The sequence below is a fragment of the Squalius cephalus genome, assembly GCF_949319135.1.
Source record: "Squalius cephalus genome assembly, chromosome: 16".
Classification (NCBI taxonomy): Eukaryota; Metazoa; Chordata; class Actinopteri; order Cypriniformes; family Leuciscidae; genus Squalius; species Squalius cephalus.
In genome coordinates, this window is record NC_137137.1 from 20,998,161 (window position 1) to 21,017,783 (window position 19,623).

General features: G+C 36.9%; 2 protein-coding genes across 3 annotated transcripts; both read left to right on the forward strand.

Annotated features, from left to right (window-relative positions):
- The first annotated feature begins 77 nt into the window (after positions 1-77).
- hps4 (HPS4 biogenesis of lysosomal organelles complex 3 subunit 2) lies at positions 78-14,141 on the forward strand. 2 transcript variants are annotated; one of them, XM_079897128.1, is made up of 13 exons: positions 78-350; positions 1,645-1,686; positions 2,347-2,437; positions 3,400-3,543; positions 3,681-3,788; positions 5,870-5,986; positions 7,257-7,351; positions 10,362-10,434; positions 10,517-10,665; positions 11,677-12,457; positions 13,187-13,313; positions 13,480-13,591; positions 13,785-14,141. In XM_079897128.1, exons 2-13 carry the CDS (start codon positions 1,652-1,654, stop codon positions 13,954-13,956), a joined length of 2,004 nt encoding a protein of 667 aa, XP_079753254.1. In that variant the 5' UTR covers positions 78-350; positions 1,645-1,651; the 3' UTR covers positions 13,957-14,141. The 2 variants fall into 2 exon arrangements, with proteins under 2 accessions (XP_079753254.1, XP_079753255.1); XM_079897129.1 differs by having other exon boundaries at positions 10,517-10,650.
- Positions 14,142-15,065: 924 nt separating this feature from the next.
- On the forward strand, positions 15,066-17,599 carry LOC307173563 (uncharacterized protein). The gene is made up of 3 exons (XM_079896759.1): positions 15,066-16,012; positions 16,671-16,815; positions 16,963-17,599. Exons 1-3 carry the CDS (start codon positions 15,589-15,591, stop codon positions 17,327-17,329), a joined length of 936 nt encoding a protein of 311 aa, XP_079752885.1. The 5' UTR covers positions 15,066-15,588; the 3' UTR covers positions 17,330-17,599.
- The last annotated feature ends 2,024 nt before the right edge of the window (positions 17,600-19,623 follow it).

Below are 19,623 nucleotides of genomic sequence, written 5' to 3' on the forward strand. Positions count from 1 at the left end.
ATATATAAATAAAATATATAAAATGTGTATATGATGCCTCCCCAAGAAAACGCTAAAGTGGAGAAAGTTTGTCCCTCCAGGCTCGCCGTACTGTCAAGACACTCTCACATGACTTTACTCTTGTGACACACATTCCTTCTCAAATTCGAAATATAATGGATTTATGAAACATGAGATCGTATTTCCTATTTATACGGAATCGTTTACTGATATTTGGTTTGTCGTGAGGTTTTTTCAGTATTTTCTAAGCGGAAATGAGTCATTAAGGGAGTCCGAGTGGGATTCAGTAACACAGCTGAAGTTTATTGACATGAGTGAAGTTTATCAGCTCTTCAATCAACCCGCCGATGGTGAGTCTAATCTAGTGTTTGTATCGGTTCTTGTTGTTTGGACAGTGAACATTGAGGACCGATTTGTTTGTCGTCTCATTTGCGTGTTCAGTCAGTGCATGCGACGACGTACAACATTGTCTAATGATGAAAATGACTAAATGCCATCAAAAAATTTTTTTTAAAAATATTTCCCATTAAAAACGGATTATGTATCAGCAGCATTGAACACCACTACTTCAAAACCTTATGATCATTATCCAGCATGATTTGAGAATGGAAATAATTGAACGTTACTCAATAAAAAAAGAAGAAGAAATAAACTCGAAAAAAATAGGCTACATGTGCAAGTAAAACGTTTCCATATTCCTCTATATTTCTTATGTTACTCTTGAGACATGAGTGCAGCAATAAATACTTTATTTTACTGTCTTTACAGCTTATATTAAAGTAAAAAAAAAAAAAAAGTATTTTCTACATTTAAATAATTTGTACGCAAACATTGTAAGGCATTAGGAAAAATCAGAGGTTAAAGTGAAGGCTAGCCTATGTCTAATTAAAGGGATAGTTCACCCAAAAATGAAACTTGTCATTTATTCATCATTTACTCACCCTCAAGTTGTTCCAAACCTGTATGAATTTCTTACTTATGCTAAACACAAAAGAAGATATTTGAAGAATATCAGTATCCAAACAGTTGATGACTTCAATAGTATTTTTTCCATACTATGGAAGTCAATGGGGCCTGGGGCCTGTTTGGTTGCCCATATTCTTCAAAATATCTTATTTTGTGTTTAGCAGAGGAAAGAAATTCATACAAGTTTGGAACAACATGAGGGTAAATGATGACAGAATTTTCATTTTTGTGTGAGCAATCCCTTTAAACACCTTGTTTTAATGACCTGCAAAAATGTACCTTGTACTTTGGAGGTCTAAGCGGAATTGTTAGGAGTAACAAACTTAATGTTTGCGAACTTTGCATTGAAAATCTAAAGTTGAAGAACATTTTACAGTTGAAGTATTTAGTTAGAAGTAGTACTCAAGTAGTAGTACAAATCCTTTAAATTAAGTCACATCATGATGTTCAATTTGTTCATCTGTATTTGTATTTTAATTATTAAATCCTAGATTTTTATTACCAAGTTTAAACGAAAACGTCCCATATTTTTCATGTGTTCTCAGACCAATCGAAGTTTATGCCATGCTTAAGTTTTTCCATGCATATTACTTTCCCCATAGATTCTCCCTTACAAACATAGTTAATCATAGTTTGTGATGTAGGAAAGTTAACCAGATTGCTGCTCTCTCTCAACAGATCACCAATGGCTGAGACGGCTGCTTTGACTGATTCCAGACGGTGAGAATAATATTCAGTTTATTAGCAGCGTTGGGGGTAAAAAGTAATGCACGTTGCATTATGTAATCAGATTACTTTTTGATGTAACAAATAACACATTGCTTTAAATTTATGCATTAATATTTGAGCTACTTTATTAAAAAAAATTAATCCATGTTACTTTTCAGTTTAATTCAGTTGAATTAAAATCCTCTCTCTTCTCCATAACGTAGTCACTTAGACATGCACACTCATTTGTGTGTGACCTTAAACCTTAGCCAGGAAAGAAAAAGTAGGCTAATGCAAACATAACATGATGCATTACTTTCCATACAAAGTAACAATTAATATAATAACTTTTTTTTATTGTTTATTATTGTGTACTTTTTTTTTGTTACTGGCTTTCTTTAAACAAAGTGATATTTTGTGTCCCATATATTAAACACAGCTGCTTAAACTTTCATTAGAAATGCATTCCTTACAATGTGACCCATTAATGAAGTCATGGAGAACAGAAAGTTCATTGTCCAATGTATTATACGTGCTTAGGGATATCATCATCCTTTACATGAATGGAAAACAGTTCGGCATCAATTTCCTGAAGTTTCATCAGTAATTCTGGAAGGCAAGGAGTTTGGTTTAAAGGCTAACTTTACCATACATGTTTTGTTCTATTTCTAGATGCGATTTCTTCTTCCTGTATGATAGTTCAAAGGTGCAAGAGGAGGGTGACCTGACTGTAGATGGGATATACTACTTCTATCCTGAGGATGTAAGCCATAAATTATAGTCAGTTACTGATTCTAAATTACATGACAAATATTGTAGTTTGTAACATAATCCATTACGTTACACATTTAAGGTAATCTGACTATTTGTGGATTACTTTTAGATTACTTTTGACCTAACTCATTTATCTCATTGATTTAAATAGAATAATCTTGTACCATATTGATTTAAGAATTCAAAGAGAAAGAAAAAATATTACATTTCTTTATCAACAACATGAAGAGCATTAAATATTACGTCAGGGTTTCCAAGACTGCGGTCCGTGAGTTTAATGAAAAGTAATTAAATCATAAACATGTTAAAAAAAAAATTTGTAAATAAAAACAATCAAAATAAAACACTTACTAAAAATATATATTTAATTTGTTTACCTGTATGTCATGTGAACATTAACTGACATCAGAGAACCATGAAATGATGTGAGTTTGTACAAAAAGCCTTTTGTTTTGTTTGTAGACAAAAGCCTTTCAGAGACAATGATACATGGTTAAATGACTTACTGAGTAATAATTCAAATTATTATTGTGTTTGTCATGAATTGATATGCAATGTTGAGAAAACACTTCGTAAAAGTGAAATGTTTTATGTAAATCCAGTGATCAAACGTTGTGAAGGTCTCAGTTTTCAGTGATGGGCACATATACTGGCTGATTTGTGTGTGAAATTGCACAAACCTGGAGGACCTTCTGAACGTACAGTATATGAGAAGTAGGCTCTTTTAGAAAGGACAATGTAACAGATAAAAAAAGAAATAGTTGGGAGATACAATGAATAATGAATAATTTACTGCCATTGTGAGAAAAACATGTAATCAAGTATTTTAATACGTAATATAATATATTTGCGCAAGTTCTTAATTTTTGTCAGTTTTAGAAGACAACCTTCATAATACTTTCTGCTATCGAGGCATTGAATGCATGCATGACAGTATGTGTGCTGTTACAGACACCAATAGACCAACAAAAGCTGCTTTGTGGACAGCTGGCCGGTGTGTGTCGTTGTGTGTCTGAACTGTCCTCATCTCCCGTACGTCTGCTCCGCCTGCGCAAAAGCAAGTATGCAGTCCGCATGAAGGATAACTTTATTTGGGTAAGAGAAAATTGTAGTTTTGTGTAATGACATGGTGCTTACTACATCCTAACTGAAATAAAACCAAGGTTTTCGAACTGAGTCTTGGTTTGACTGACTTTTTGTGGTTTTACATAGGATCTTTCTCTGTTTTCCAGGCATTAAGCTGTGTGGTAGACATTCCTGATGTGAGTGTGTGTGACTTCCTAGATCAGCTGATTGCCCTCTTCTGTTTCTACAATGGACCAGTGCGTCAAAGCTACCAGGTATACAGTATACAGCACACACAGTATTCTCTTCACGGATTATGATTTAAAGAGGACATAGGATGCTTTTTTTTTTATTTGGTGTGCTAGAAAAGGTTAGCATGCTTTAATGTTAAAGAAACGCATTATTTTTCACATACTGTACATTATTGCAGCACCTCTATTCCCAGTCTGTCTGAAACACTCAGATTGAGTTCCAGTTTCTATAAAGCCCCTCTTTCCGAAAAGCCCAGAATGCTCTGATTGGCTAAAAACCTCAAGTGTGTATCGGAAACGCAACACCACTTACCATAATCGCGAGTTTCAGCTTCCGAGGCTTCAAAAGCAATTGTAAATGCAAACTGTTATTGATGTTATCAATTTACTATATCAGTTTGAGCCCAAGTTAGATTCTGAAAATTATCAAGGAGATCGAGTTGAACCAATTTTGTAAGAATGACTTTGGCAGAACCTTTCGCAGTGTTAAACACGGAGCATCTCCAAAACTTTCTTCTTTGCGTATGCCTTTGGGTGGGCATTATGCTAATATTTCAAATTGTGATGTAGATGTTTGTGGAAGTAATATCTGGACTTTGATCGAGGCGTTTTAGGCAAGTCTGAAACAGTGTTCTCTGATAGATAGAATAAATCCCTTCATGGGAGACTTTGAGCTTTGTAATAGATCTTATACATGCACACACAGGTACATTACACACTAAATTAAAAGGTAAACATTAAAAAAGCATCAAATGGCCTCTTTAAAATGTATATATTTGTTTAAAGGGGGGGTGAATTGCTGTTTCATGCATACTGAGTTTTTTACACTGTTAAAGAGTTGGATTCCCATGCTAAACATGGACAAAGTTTCAAAAGTTAAGTTGTACGTTTGAAGGAGTATTTTTGTTCCAAAAATACTCCTTCCGGTTTGTCACAAGTTTCGGAAAGTTTTTTTCGAGTATGGCTTTGTCTTACGTAAGATAGAGCGGAATTTCCTTATATGGGTCCTAAGGGCACTTCTCCGCGGCCGCGCGCACACTCGCAGACCAGAGAGAGAAGAGAGCGAAAGCAGTACGTTACCTCAAAGCGCTATGCTCGGCTTTTAGGGAAGTCAATGTCACCAAAGAAGTGGGTTTTTGGTTGGCAGGGCAAGACAACCCTGCACAGATTCCCAAAGAACCCAGCGTTAAGGGAATAGTGGATGGAGTTTGTTTTTTCGAAGCATCAACGGAGGTTGTGCACGACTCTTTGTTCCCTGCATTTCGACGATGATTGTTTTATAAACAAAGCCCAGATCGACTTATTTGCAGATCGTCTAATGCTTAAGGATCGAGCAGTCACGGTGAGTAAACTACTTCAAATGTCTCTCTGTGTTGTTGTTAGATCAGTTAGCACAGCTATAGCACACCGCCCACACGGCCCGCCCCCAGCCGCTCGTTTTTTTCCGGAAAGACTCGGTACAGCCAATCTTTAACTTATAAATATAATAAAACTAAAGACGTTTTGGAGATATGAAGGATGCAATACTACTCTATAGGTACTCAAGATTAACAGGAGATTGAGTGAAAATGAGCATTTCACCCCCCATTATACATTATACATTATACTTTGGGGTCATTAATACCTTTAATCAGCAAGGATGCATTAAAATGATCAAATATGACAGTAAATATTTCTTTTTAAAATAAATGCTGTTCTTTTAAACTTTCTATTCATCAAGTAATCCTAAAAAAACTGAATCATTGTTTCCATATTAAGCAGCACAGCTGTTCTCAACATTGATGATAATAATGTATCTTTAGCAGCAATTCAGAATATTACAGTGATTTCTGAAGGATCATGTGACACTGAACTGAAGACTCCGCTTTGCAGCACAGGAATAAATAACATTTTAAAATATAGTAGAATAGAAAAACAGTTATTTTAAAATTGTAGCAGTTTTTCCTGTATATTTGATCAAACAATGCAGCCTTGGTGAGCAAAAAGACATAAAAAAAATCTTTACAACCCCAAACTTTGAACGTTCTGTACATATTTATTTATTTTTGTCATCAATGAATACATATTAAAACATAATTCCACATATGTTGTGTTTTGCCTGACAGTTGTACAGTCAGGAGGAGTTGGCTGTACGATGGGCAAGATATCTCTGTCACCTGCAGGGCGGCTCCACTGAGCTGCACAACATCTTCAGCTGCCTGAGGACGATCGACTCCACACACGTAAGAACCCGCTCTTCTCATTATGTTAAGTGTGCCACAAAACATTTCAAGTTTAACATGGTTCATTCAGTCTGTACTGCAACAGCAAGCTGTGAATTAAGCGCTCTGTGGGAATGGAATACTTGCACTGAACTTGTAGTTTACAGTTATTTATGTTTTTAATGTGCTGTAGTCGCCTAGTTTACTGAACGCCACTCAAAATTAGTGTCCGCAGAAAGATTAAAAAATCTGAACATTTTCAGAGACGGGAGAAGAGATATTCGGATCATTGCATTGCATTTCCTCAATGAAACATGAAGTTTTAATCCAACTCAAGCAGATCTGAGAAAGCAGTGGCTGGTAAACATACAAGATTATTTCACCACTAGGTATCAGTGCTCTAAACTTGTTGCTGTGTTTTAAAGCAATCTTGCTTCCCTAGAATATCATGTACTTTCCCAACTGATCCTAAACTAACCCTATTTGTTCTCGATCTTTGGCTCATGGTTTCTTCACTGGCGACTGAAACCTTGGTGCATTATTTGTAATGAATATATTTATTTATTTGTTTAAGCAGACGGTTTGCTTCCTCCATTCAGTTCAACAGCAAGTCCCAAAATGGCAAACTTTCAACTCCCCAACTTTTTCATTTTAGACACTTAGCTTATGTTATGTTCTTGCTCCGTCCATGGCATGCATTAAATGCACATTCTTGACCCATTTCAGGAGCAGCCAACATTACACATTCAAATCAATTAAAGCTATAAAATAAGTATTTTCATATTCACAAGTAAATGTGGAGATACATAATCATGAGATACATTAAAATATTTCGGGCTTACATTGACTAAAGTGCTGTACAAATACAATTATAAGTAATATGTCAATAAAAGGAAAACAGCTACTAAGTTAATAGGCCGGAAAAAGGCCAATTAATAAAAAATGACAAATATTTACAGAAACAATTCAGTAGGTTTAAAATTTTTAATAATTTGTTAGTGCAAAGAACATGATTTAGTGTTTTAACAGCACTAAAAAGTAGTAATAATCTGCGTTCTTGTGAGTAACTGTCTGTATGTACTGTAGGTGCGTTTAATGCTGTTACCGGAAATGCATGAGCCGTAAAAAGTAAAACATGGAAATAGTTGTGCAACTAAGTAGTCTTAATTTTTCTGGACACAAATACTCTCATATGTAAAGCACCTGGCTTTATATAGTTATGTTCATTGTGAAAAGAAATGTTCTCGGTCTATATACCCTAACTGGTCACTTCACCTCACCCCTGCATCAGATTGATCCTCTGCTGTTGCTGAAGGCTGCCCTCATTCTACAGGCTTGTCAGCGATGTCCTCTGGTGCTGGCTGGTTGTATCCTCTACAGGGGCAGGTGAGCTTTCACCGCTGAACAAATTTTGTTAACTATAATCAATGTTTATTATACATATTGATCTTTGCACCTGTAACTGGCTAAAGCAATTAAGGGTGTGTTCACACTTGTAGTTCAGTTCTCTTGGTTCTTTTGGTCTGGACCAAAAAAGAAAATGACACATTTAGTCCTGGTTCGCTTACCGTTCACACTGTCATTTTTGACACCGAACCTAATTATACAAAACAAAAACCAGCTTTCATGTATACATGTATATTGCGACAAAACTAACCGAACTTCCAAAACCATGCTGTGTGCTGGAATAAACCCACATGTTGCATGTGCGTATATATGATGGTATTTTTACTCTCAAAGAGCTTATAAAGTGTGTAAAGGAGTCAAAACTGTGGCAGAAGTTTTTCTGTTGCACACAAAGATTTGCTGCAAGGAGATGACGGTTCCGATGTCTGCACTAAACGAGATGGTCCTCACTGCAGAACACGAAATCCAGGGGGAGGAGTTGGATCCAGATCCAACTCCTCCCACCTTACATATTCCTAAACCTACCCATCTCCACCCCCGGATCCCTAAACCCACCCCTAAACCTACCAATCTCCACCCCTTATATCTGGATCCAACTCCGCCCCCTGGATCTCGTGTACTGCAGTGAGGTGCTACTGCACTAAACTGCAATGGGTAACATAAATCCTGTAATGAGAAGAACCAGATATGCTTGAGCATTCTGTCCTTTTTAGGGTCACATCTTGTCACATTACGTCCTGTTTTTGATGCGTTTAGATGTCTTTGGTTCGTGTTGCGTTCATATTTCAGTCAAACCGCACCAGAGTTTATTTAGAAGCTGCCCCTGAAAATGTGGGTCTCGGTCCGCTTGCTTTGTGCGCACCAAGGGGTGGGCGATATAACCAAAATCTTATATCACATTATGAGTTCACATTATATTATATTATATCACATTATATTATCACGATAATTATATATATCACGATATATATATATATATATATATATGCTTTAAATAAGGTTTTTATGAAATCAAAATTTGATACCATTGAAATTTCAATGTCACCAAAAAACGACCAGCCTAAAAAACAAAACAAAACCTCAAGCTTTTCTGAAGACAAGTAAACAGTCAGTGATACAATAAGAATAAAGAAACTAATTACAAGCAATAGGACAAAAAACTACAGTAGAGTAGTTAAGTGTGGTGTTAAAAAATCACTGCAATAGTCTTCACTGTGTAAATTAAATATACATTTATTCTTATTAAAGTTAAAAAAGTGATTCAGTCAAGAGAAGTGAGAGACTTTCTCTCTTTTGTTTTTTGATTAACATTAAAGGGGACATATCATGCTAAATGCACTTTTTTAGCCCTTAAATGCATTTTGTTGTATATTTGGAGTGTTTAGAAGTACAGAAAAGATGAAATTATTCTCTTCAGGTGCTTCGTTGATATCTTTATATTCTGTTTTGGTCATATTTTTCAACCTGTTCAGATTTTTCTGTTATCTATGACGTTTTTTGAACTATTACGTCACAGTATTTGCAGCGGAACTGCCAAATAAGGACATTGACTTCCGGCCCAACACTTCGAGCAATCCGCCATTTTTATTTCTCGCTGCAATTTTGTAGTCCAAGCTAAAGGATGCAGAAGTTACGAGAGGGTAAGTTAAAATGTTCGGTTGTTGGATGTAGTAACCCACACGCTTCATTACACCGTCTAATGTAGATGAACTGCCGCGCTTGTGACAGGCATGTTTAACTGAAAGAACGAGCAGAGAGAGAGACCCGGTCACGCGCGCGCTCAGTCTCTCTCTTCAGAGAGGCGAAAGTGTAAACAAGACATCACCGTCTCCAAACTAGACGCTGTCTTGCTCTCTCTCCCTCGCACATATTAATCAAAATAAATCGACACGGTGGTAAAAGGTTGGAAGACCAAAGTTTCATGTATAAATACAGTAACACACCATTGCGATACATCCATATGAAGACGTTGTTCTGCAGGTTCGTCGTCTTCATTTTCATCTCGCTCCGGCTCCGACTCTGGCTCGAACATGTAAGGCTGGCTGGACAAGTCTTCCGTTGTTGACATTTTGTTAATAACGTGTGAATAAAAAGTTTATGTGCCGCTAGATAATCCTATCTCTGCTATCAGACTACAAAAATGGCCGAACGGGGTGGAGTTGAACCTCTGCAACCTGGAGAGGGGGCGGGGTATGAAGTGTCTCAATTGTATTTAAAGAGACCGCACTAAAACGAGTTGCTCTCAGACGCACTTCAGAAAAGGGGTAGAAAGGGGGCTTGTGGAGCTATAATAATGAGGAATTCAGACCCAAGCATTGCAGTTCCGCTTTATATAGACTACAAAGGTATGATTTATATGTAAAAAGGAACAATTTAAAAGCATGATATGTCTCCTTTAATGACACAGACAGCAGCAGGAAGTACATATATTAGGCTGCTGTCCCTTTAAGACCGAATGCACAGATTCAATATACTGTTACACATGTGCTTTCTTTCTCAACTGTTTACGTTCACTTAAGACATAAATGACTGTTTAAGACACACAAGTATGTGTATTTACCCGTTCAAGCTCAATTTGGAAGCAAAAAGAACTCGGTTCAGTACAAACATGCTCTGAGCGGCTTCACGTGCGCGCGTCTCTCAGACAGAGTTCAGAAATGCGCACATTTAAGGAAATGAGTTTTCTTTAGCTGCTTGTTGCGCTTCAATGGTTTGAAATCACTTGTTTTTAAAAACAAGCATGCAAATGATAAGCTTTTGTGACAGCAACGTCACGTGAGTGCAACCACGATAGAGACCATAGTCCAAACTCTCTACCAGTTAAACATGTCTACCGGTAAATTGTGATCCCCCTATTTTCGGATGACAGCGTTCACACTTAAACAATGAACCGCACCAACAGAGCAGTCACATCAGAGTTTGTTTTAATCGAATGAAAACTGCCAAGTGTGAAAACACACAAACAGAGTGACTTGTCTGTGTTGTACAGGGTGGTGAGTACTCAGATGCCCCCTGCGCTGACAGTGAAGGTGATGGTGTACGAGACACAAACTTACAGCCAGGTAGAATCAAGTTCATAGTGATTCCTGATATTGCATATGTAGAACCTTATATCGTTGTGTTTCTCCTTATATCTCAATAAAGGATTACCGGGTGACGGCCAATGGCCTGAGTTCTTCTGTGGGTTCACCGCCCTCCTTCACAGTCACAACACAGGTGTTCCTGACGCCCACTGAACTGCACATGCTCCGCCGCCCCCCAGTGGATAGAGCATGCAGGTACAACTCCAAAAAGTATTCATAATTATATTCTTACATTTTCTGTACATTTTCAAGTATATACACCTGGGTAGGAAATTATTGTGGGCTTGTGGCCACAGAAATGAACAAAAATGCTCTCCAAATTCAAGATAAGGGTGTAAAACAATTCCTGCACAATGAAGCTAAATCTATTACGGCTGTCGCAATTAAAGTAAAAATGAATAAAAAGTGTTGATTGCGGCATTACTTTTAGATTTCCTCACATAGCATCAGATTTTGTTTTCCATGTTATTTTGCAGCGTTGAGCATTATAACCAATGCTCACATATCCACACATGTTATGTTACTGTTGAGCTTATGAATGCAATGGCCAATCAGAGGCGTTCAGTTTAGTTACCACACATTCACTGGCTGATTTAGACACAGCTTCAGTGATTATAATGGGAGTTTTTGCGAGAGTGCATAACTTCCACTAGACTAAAGTTATGGAGCGCTTCAGAAGTGGGGAATGTTCTTTGCTCACTTTCTGTATATAATCAATGTAAAGTCTTGATTTTCTAATGCTAAAAAATCAATAAACTAAGATTGGTAACAGTCTATAGTATTCTGACTGGTTCAATTTAAATGTAAAATATTTTGAAAATATTATTACAATTAAAAATAACTTTACTATTGAAAAGCTGAATTTTCAGCATCATTACCCCAGTCTTCAGTGTCACATGATCCTTCAGAATACGCTTCTTATATGCTGATTTGCTGCTCAAATAACATTTTGTATTATCAATATTGAAAACAGTTGTGCTTTTTTTTGTGTGTAAACCTTGATACTTATTTTCACATTTTAGAACTTAAATAATTTTTTTTAGATAGAAATATTTTGTAACATTATGTCTTTTCTCACACTTTTGATCAATTTGATGCATCCTTGCTGAATAAAAGTTATAATTTCTTTAAAAAAAATCTTACTGACCCCAAACTTTTGAACAGTTGTGTAATTACATAATACATATTGATTGATTTTTATATATATACTCTCATTCTTAGGTCTCACTGCAATCAACCTCCCTGCCAACCCCTCAAGTCCCGCCTGTTGTCTCGCACTTTATCCGACACCCCAACCACAGATACTGACTCAAGCTTAGACCTCACACTATGTCTCCCAACATCCTATCAGACGATGCCATCGTCTACTCGCTCCTCCCTCTCCGATGAAGCGTGTTTCAGCTCCTCTCCCTCACGGGTTAACACTCCCCTTCACTCCAATCTCATGAACCAATCAGAGTATTTCACTCCTGAGTCACAAGACCACCACGCATCTAATGGAACTAACTTGTGTGCAGTAAAAGAACACATTTTGACAGGAAGTCTGACAGGCCTGAACACAAAGAAGGATATAGATGCAAACTCGGGGTCAGAAACCAGAAGTGAAGGTTTAAATTCAGATCAGGACATTCAGAGTGAAGAAATAAAAGCCCTCACTAATGGGTATCAGCAGTCAAACTGTCTTGAGAACCACTTGGACGCCTCTGACCATGACATCCACATTCAAAGTGAAGAAGATAAACCGGACGCTAACAATCATGTGACCAATAAGAATGGCAAATTTCAAGGAGAAACAGAGAAAAAGAAAAGAACAAAAAGCAAGCAAGTCGAAGGAAGACTCAAGGAGAAATTTGAACCCACAAACGCACCTCCACCACATGAACCTCTAGTAGACGGCTCTCTAGTGCCCTCGGTATTATACCAGCATAGAGTCAATGGGCTGGTCCTGGCCCTGCTGGTGGAGCCCGAGTTCGACACAGACCCTACGGCCAGAGAGGAAGTGGTGAGAAGCGTGTGTGTGTGTCAACTTGAAATATTTTTTCTCTCTCTCTCTCTCTCTCTTTCTATCTATCTATCTATCTATCTATATACATATACATATTTTGGGGTCAGTAGTATATCGAAACAGTAAAGATTTTCCTATTGTTACAAAAAAATTCCATTTTTAATAAATGCTGTTCTTTTGAACTTTCTATTCATCAAATAATCCTCAAAAAAATCTATAAAAACATTATTAAAAATTGCTTCTGAGCAGCAAATCAGCATATTAGACTGATTTCTGAAGGATTGTGAGACTGATTGTGAAAATTCAGCTTGATCACAGGAATAAATTACATTTTAAAATGGATTAAAATACAATACATCCATTTTAAATTGCAATAATATCTCACAATATTACTGCATTTTTCATCAAATAAATGCAGCCTTGGTGAGCATAAGAGAAAGGGTTTTTTTTATTTTATATAAATCTTACCAACTTTTTTTACTGGTAGTGTATAACCCAAGAAATTCCGGTATCACTCAGTTTTGGTATAACATTACAATTTTTAAAAAACTATAAAAAATGTCATATGACATTAACTTGTAAATTTATACTGATGATCAAATAAGTGCTGCCTTGGTGAGCAATGCATGACACTCAAAAACATTAAAATAACGTTACTGACCCCAAACTTTTCAATGTGTATAGCTGTGTTTTCCGTTATAAAAGTGTTGTCTACTGTTATTGCAGCATCACAGCAGCTTGGCATCACTGAATGGGCTTGAGGCTCACCTGAGGAACACCTCACCAGGGACCCCCGGCCCCCCGGGGCCCTACACCTTTGCCCACTATGACTGCATTCAAAACACACTCACTAGTAAGTCCTGTCTCGTACATATATAAACATCCACACAAAAAAAAACAGTATCCTAAATTGAATTATGAATTGTGCCAAACTTTCTGAGGATCTTCGCAAACTAAAACTATTAAACTATTTCAGGAACATACATAAAATACACAGTGACTTTTATATTGTTCTGTAGCTAACGTATGCGGGCGCTCCGCTGGACCCCAGGATCGTGCCTTTGTGAGGGCCACTGCACTTCTCCATTCACATTTCTCACACTTAGACACACTACAGGAGGCCATTGTCAGGTTAGAGTGTGTGTTTGAATGCCTGTTTGATTCCGTCATACAATGTGTGTTTTGGAAATGTTTCACATGTTTTCTCTGAATAATTATGTGCATGTACTCATCACTGTATGCTAGAAGTTCAAACATGAGTGTTAAAAATAGTTTTACGCACATTTCAGCTATGTAAACACTGTGTTTGTGTCCTGAATTACAGGAACGCTAGCGTGGCGGTGTATGGAACACGTAACACCGCACAGGAGACGTATTTTCTCCAGCAGGGAACACCTGTCAGAAACTCTGGAAGTCCTGATCCTCAGGATAGTGCCTTCTCACTACCCAGAAAAGCCCGTCAGCGGCTCCTTAAACATGGGGTTAACTTGCTTTAAATTTTTGAAGATTTGAACTCCTCTTTGATATCTTTTATTATGTCATAGATATCCACCATATTTATACTATATACAGTATGTCTCTCTTATACTGCTCAGAATGTAATGAATGCTTTTTATATAATAGGCTTCTGTTTGTTCATTTCATTATAAAAAGTAGAGGCTGGAAGTGTAAAATACAAAAACATTTTGGACAAAAATATAAAGGAAGTGTCTCCCTCCTGCTGTAACCCTTTGCTGTTTAGAGAACTGAGTCTGGTTTTAAATGTGGCTGTGACCATTCAGTGTTACAGTTAAAGCTAGATGTGTATAGTTGTTAAAACTGCCACCTTTTTAAATGGAAGCCAATTATGCTTGTGTTAATAAACGTCCTTTAGTACACTTATGATGGTTGAGATATATTGTAGAAATATGTTTATACAACTGTTCAAATGTAAGACTTTTTTTAACTTTTCAGCATGGACACATTCAATTAATCAATAGTGACTGTAAAGACAATGTTACAAAAGCTTACTATTTCTAAGAAATGGTGTTAATTTATTGTACTTTTTATTGATAAAAGAATCTTGCATTACGGTTTCCGTAAAAATATTAAGCAGCACAACTGTTTTAATATTGATAATAATAAGAAATGTTTCTTGAGCAGCAAATCGTCATTAGAATGATTTCTGAATGATCATGTGACACAGAAGACTGGAGTACTGATGCTGAAAATTAAATTACATTTTAAAAATACAACTGATAAATGGAAAATATTATTTCACAATATTACTGTTTTTACCATATTAAATCAAATAAATTCTGTAGTGTAGCCGATATATTAGAGTGGCTCTACAAGTATTTGCAAACACTTTTCAGGAAAAAAAATATTTCACAAAAAATAGTTTTTCAAATTATAAAAATACATATTTTGTTCTACACAGACATTTAGATGCTTTTTGGGTGGAGAATGTTACTGGATTGTTGTGATGAACTACTGTACACCTGATAAGACACCTGTGTGAACTTGAGAACTGAGTTTATACATTCAGTAAACGTAACATTTAAACTGTACCTGGTTAAGTAAGTTAATTCTGAGAAAAGCAATTTGGTTCGATTGTTTGTTATCTGTGCAATTAAATTCCTACATTAGTAGGCTATTAGTATGAATTACAAAGTGTAGCTTTGTCCAAATACTACTTAGGTCCAGTGTATGTGCATCCAGATGAATGGTTTCTATGTAGCATCCAGGAGAGCTCCAGATTACCTCTCTGTCGGTTGTGGAGCTATTGTCAGGGTAGTGCACTTAGGGGAAAGTTTTATGCTTCCCTCAGTCCAAAGTTGTTTCTCTTGCAAATGAGCAGCTCGTTGGTGATGGTGCAGATGTTCTGTAATGATGGTCATTAGGAGTGAGAATAAGAATGGCCTGAACTGGCAGGGCTCTAGGCGCCTCATTATGCAGACACATTTAAAAGGTCGATGGGGGTGCGAATGGCTGCTTAAGGGTCCCAAACAAAACCAGGGGGAGGAGAGTCAGAAGAAGCCAGAATTCAAATTCTGAAGAAACTGAGCTTTTTGTCAGAGCAGGAGATTCATCCTCTTTAGTCGTATCGTGGAGAGCACGAGACGAGCATCACCGGAGAGCAATACTATATGTGGATATTTGAGATGGCCACGGTTACGCGCACGCGGGTTTCACTGCTGGTCCTCGCTTTCATGGCTATTACTATAGGAGTACAGTGCAGATCGCTTCGTTCACAGCTTCGCAAGGTGACATCGTTTCAAGGAGAGCGTAAAATCCGTATTGGACACGTCCAGAGACGGAGCCGTCGCGAGCCGGGAGCTGAGCACGACCAGTGCGCCCTCCTGAGCGCACCGTGGACGGAGAGCACCAGTCCGCTCGGAGACTGGGGTCAGATGTACCGTCTGAAGATATTATCGACGATGAGTGATGGTCCACGTCGTGCTGTTTTTCCAGAACAAGCCCTCTTCAGATTCGTTAGACGGGTGTATCGCTGTTGTCAAGTGGGGTACCACTGTGGAAGTGTCAAGGGAATACAAGGCGGAAAAATTGGGGGTAAGTAGTTCGATACCTTGCTGAGAAACTGATGCGCAACATGGGATGCTGGTGTCCCGATAATACTCACGTTACGCACGTAATCGTTCCTCGATTAGATAAAGCTTCACCAGCTACATGTTTGATGATGAGCAGTAAATTAAAGTTGATTAAGCCTCAAAGCATCTAAATGAAGTTTAGAGTTAAGTTTTACAAAAGGTAGGAGATTTTAAAATAAAACAGCGTTATTCAAATTTAGTCAAAAAAGAACTCTAAATATTTGGAACAGAAGTAGCGTTAATGTAACGATAGAAAGAGTAGCGGCAAACGATTTTATTTTGTAGGGCGGTTTTGACAAAAATATTGGCATTATGACTTCTATTACTTAATATAAAAAAGTTATGTATATATATATATATGTATATGTGTGTGTGTAGCCAAGGGCGGTAAATTAGGCTACTAAAGGACGATTTTAATTGAGCAACAGGCACATTGAAATTCAGAAATTCCTTTGAAATATAATTGAAAGACCACCAAACTAGAACAGCACCAAACCAGCCTTGTCTTTTCAACAGGGTAATACATAATTTGCATGTACAATAATCCTTATGTTTTACATTAGTATACTGGATGACAGCACTGTCCCTTAACATTATGTGTCTCTTTCTGACTTGTCAAGACTCCAACATTGAGTTTCTGCTTGGCGAAGATGTGCTGTCCGCACCGTTGGAGAAAGCGGAAGTTCATTTGCACTTTTCAAACCCCCAAAACCTCAACATCCAACCTGTGCTCCCCTCACTGGAGAAACGAGGGTTCCCTACCAGGTGAGGCAGAGGAACTTGATAGATGAAGTGAGAATGTTGTTAATAACACTATTCTCCAAAGAAATGACTAAATTAAATGACTGATATAAAAAAAAAATTAAAAAAAGTAAATAAAAAATCATCCCAATTTTGTCCTTCTCTCTGCAGGTACAGTGTCTGGTTTCGAGATGGTGTCGTGGAGCTGAGAGTAGATCTTCTCGCCCTCTTCCAGGCTCTGCAGCGGGCGATCGGAGGATCCAGTAGAGGCCCGAGCCTGATGGAAATGCATCGGGTGAGGGGCTTGACCAGACCAGGGGCCGTTGTCCAAAAGCAAAGACCCCCTTCCCTTCAAGACACAGTGCCTGTCGTGTGGGGGGAGGTAAATAAGGGCAGGGAGGGTGCCGCCCCCCTGCAGCCCTCTTTAGAGCTGGGACTGGCTTTACACTGCAGCTTAGTGGACAATATCGCACAGCCCTGTCAAAATTACGGTGTGCATCTAGAACACGCACCCTTCATCGCTCTGACGTACAGATAGCAAGACTTTTGCGATCATATTGAACAGTGATTTTAGCAAATACATTTAGAAAGTGCTTCTGTGTGCAACCAAAGACTGTCAATCCCTAGCGCTCCCCCTTCACAAGTTCTTTGTGGCCATAAAGTCTCCGTCCATTCAGTCCACTAACACCTGGTGTGAATGTTCCCTGGATGGTTCGCTATTTTTTGAAGAATTGCTAATGATGCCCATTGTTCTGTGACAATGGGGATTCAGCTCCAGAGAGCTTACTGTAATTCAGAGTGGCCTATGTTATATGGAAAACTATGCACTTCAGCATGTAAATTGAATTTATTAAATTATGGGTGTTATTTGTGAGATAAATGTAAATAGTGTATAATTACAGTTCTATATATAAAAACTTTTTTTTTTTTAGCGTTGAATCTAAGTGTCCAGGAGTTTGTTACTGTTGCCAGTGTGTTGTTTTGTCTCAGCAAGGTGTTGAAAAGGATTGGATTTTAAAAACAGTCACATTTAAATACAAAAAGGGTCACACTCACATACAGGACTTGGTCGTTTTCAGGCTTGAATGAGAATTCAAGAGAAGAAAATATTTCAGATTGTAATTTTGATTAGTGTGTTGAGCATCCATTGCTATCAAATATAAACATCAGGTCATGCAATGCACAGAGTTGACTAATTCCTGTTTACACATGTTAGGAGTTGACTAATTCCTGTTTACACATGTTAGGACACATGTAATACACTCCCATTCAAATGCTTGTGGCGGTTTATGTGAAACTGAAGACTGGAGTAATGATACTGAAAATTCAGCTTTGCATCACAGGAATCAAGTACATTTTAAAATATATTACAATAGAAAACAGTTTTTTAAAATTGTAATAATATTACACAATATTACTGTTTTTATTGTCATTTTAATCAAATGAATAAAGCCTTGGTGAGACTTCTTTCACAAACAGTTAAAATCTTACTGACATGTACATTACGGTTTATTGAAGGGCATATTTTAGCTTTAATTATTTTTTTATTTTATTTTTCCAAAAGTTAAAGACTTGAGTTGATGTTTCTCTTGTTTGTTTGAATATATTTTACTAAATTTTCCAGTTGTACAATGCAGGTATGCTGTACTTTTACAGATTATGCAACTATCCTAAAGCACATTTTTATATTAGAGTCAGTCATATTTTCACTAGCACAGTTCTGGAAACAGTGACAATAAGTTTGTATACAGTGCTATGCATAAGTTTAGACACCCATACTAAAGTTGACTAAAAAGAGGAATAAAAAATCATCTTTTGGAAACTGAACTTAATGCCTTAATTTAAAAAATTAGGAAAAATCCAACCTTTAAGGACACCAATTTTCTTTGTGAATGAATAATGTATCGTAAATAAATAAATGTTCTTCCTTAAAATACAGGGTGCATAAGTGAGTACACCCCTATGTTAAATTCCAGAGGCAGGCAGATTTTTATTTTTAAGTATTTTTTTTATTTATTTTTTTAGGATACTATGCATCCTGATAAAGTTCCCTTGGCCTCTGGAATTAAAATAGCCCCACATCATCACATAGCCTTCACCATACCTAGAGATTGGCATGGTTTTATTTCAGTTAGCCTAATAGCTAGTTTGATTTGCATTGAGAGATGATCTTATGGAAAGTACTCCATGCCAATGGACCCCTGTATTTTAAGGAAGAACATTTATTTATTTACGATACATTATTCATTCACAAAGAAAATTGGTGTTCTTAAAGGTTGGATTTTTCCTAATTTTTTAAATTAAGGCATTAAGTTCAGTTTCCAAAAGATGATTTTTTATTCCTCTTTTTAGTCAACTTTAGCATGGGTGTCTAAACTTATGCATAGCACTGTAAGTTTACAAGAGTTAATGTAAAATTATCATGCGGTAATATTTTATGGAACTATACACTCAATTTAAAAACTAAAGGGTGAACAGTTTTATAAATGTGTAAAATATATGTTAATGTATTTTAGACTTAAATTTTGACAAATATGACAATAGATGCAAGTGAATACGATTATTTTTAAATGGAGTGGGAAAAACTGTGGCACTGACGATTGCATGTGAACAACAACTTGAAGGATAACTGTGGTTTAGGTTGCAATATTGATATACAATAAATATCGAAATTATGTAACTCTCTTTTAAGATTATCACAGTTTAAAAAAATGCAACAATTTTTATGATACATTTTCATTTTTTTTTTTATGTTTAATTAAATGTCTGAGTTTGGAACAAGGGTGAAACAATAAAATCAAATAAAATGTATACTTAAAGGGCTCCATAATA

Coding starts and splice junctions, on each gene's coding strand:
- hps4 (XM_079897128.1), top strand. CDS start 1,652: ATGGCTGAGACGGCTGCTTTGACTGATTCCAGACG. Junction 2,438..3,399: donor ACTACTTCTATCCTGAGGAT/GTAAGCCATAAA, acceptor GTGCTGTTACAG/ACACCAATAGACCAACAAAA. Junction 10,435..10,516: donor AGACACAAACTTACAGCCAG/GTAGAATCAAGT, acceptor ATCTCAATAAAG/GATTACCGGGTGACGGCCAA.
- LOC307173563 (XM_079896759.1), top strand. CDS start 15,589: ATGTGGATATTTGAGATGGCCACGGTTACGCGCACGCGGGTTTCACTG. Junction 16,013..16,670: donor ACAAGGCGGAAAAATTGGGG/GTAAGTAGTTCG, acceptor TGACTTGTCAAG/ACTCCAACATTGAGTTTCTG. Junction 16,816..16,962: donor AAACGAGGGTTCCCTACCAG/GTGAGGCAGAGG, acceptor TTCTCTCTGCAG/GTACAGTGTCTGGTTTCGAG.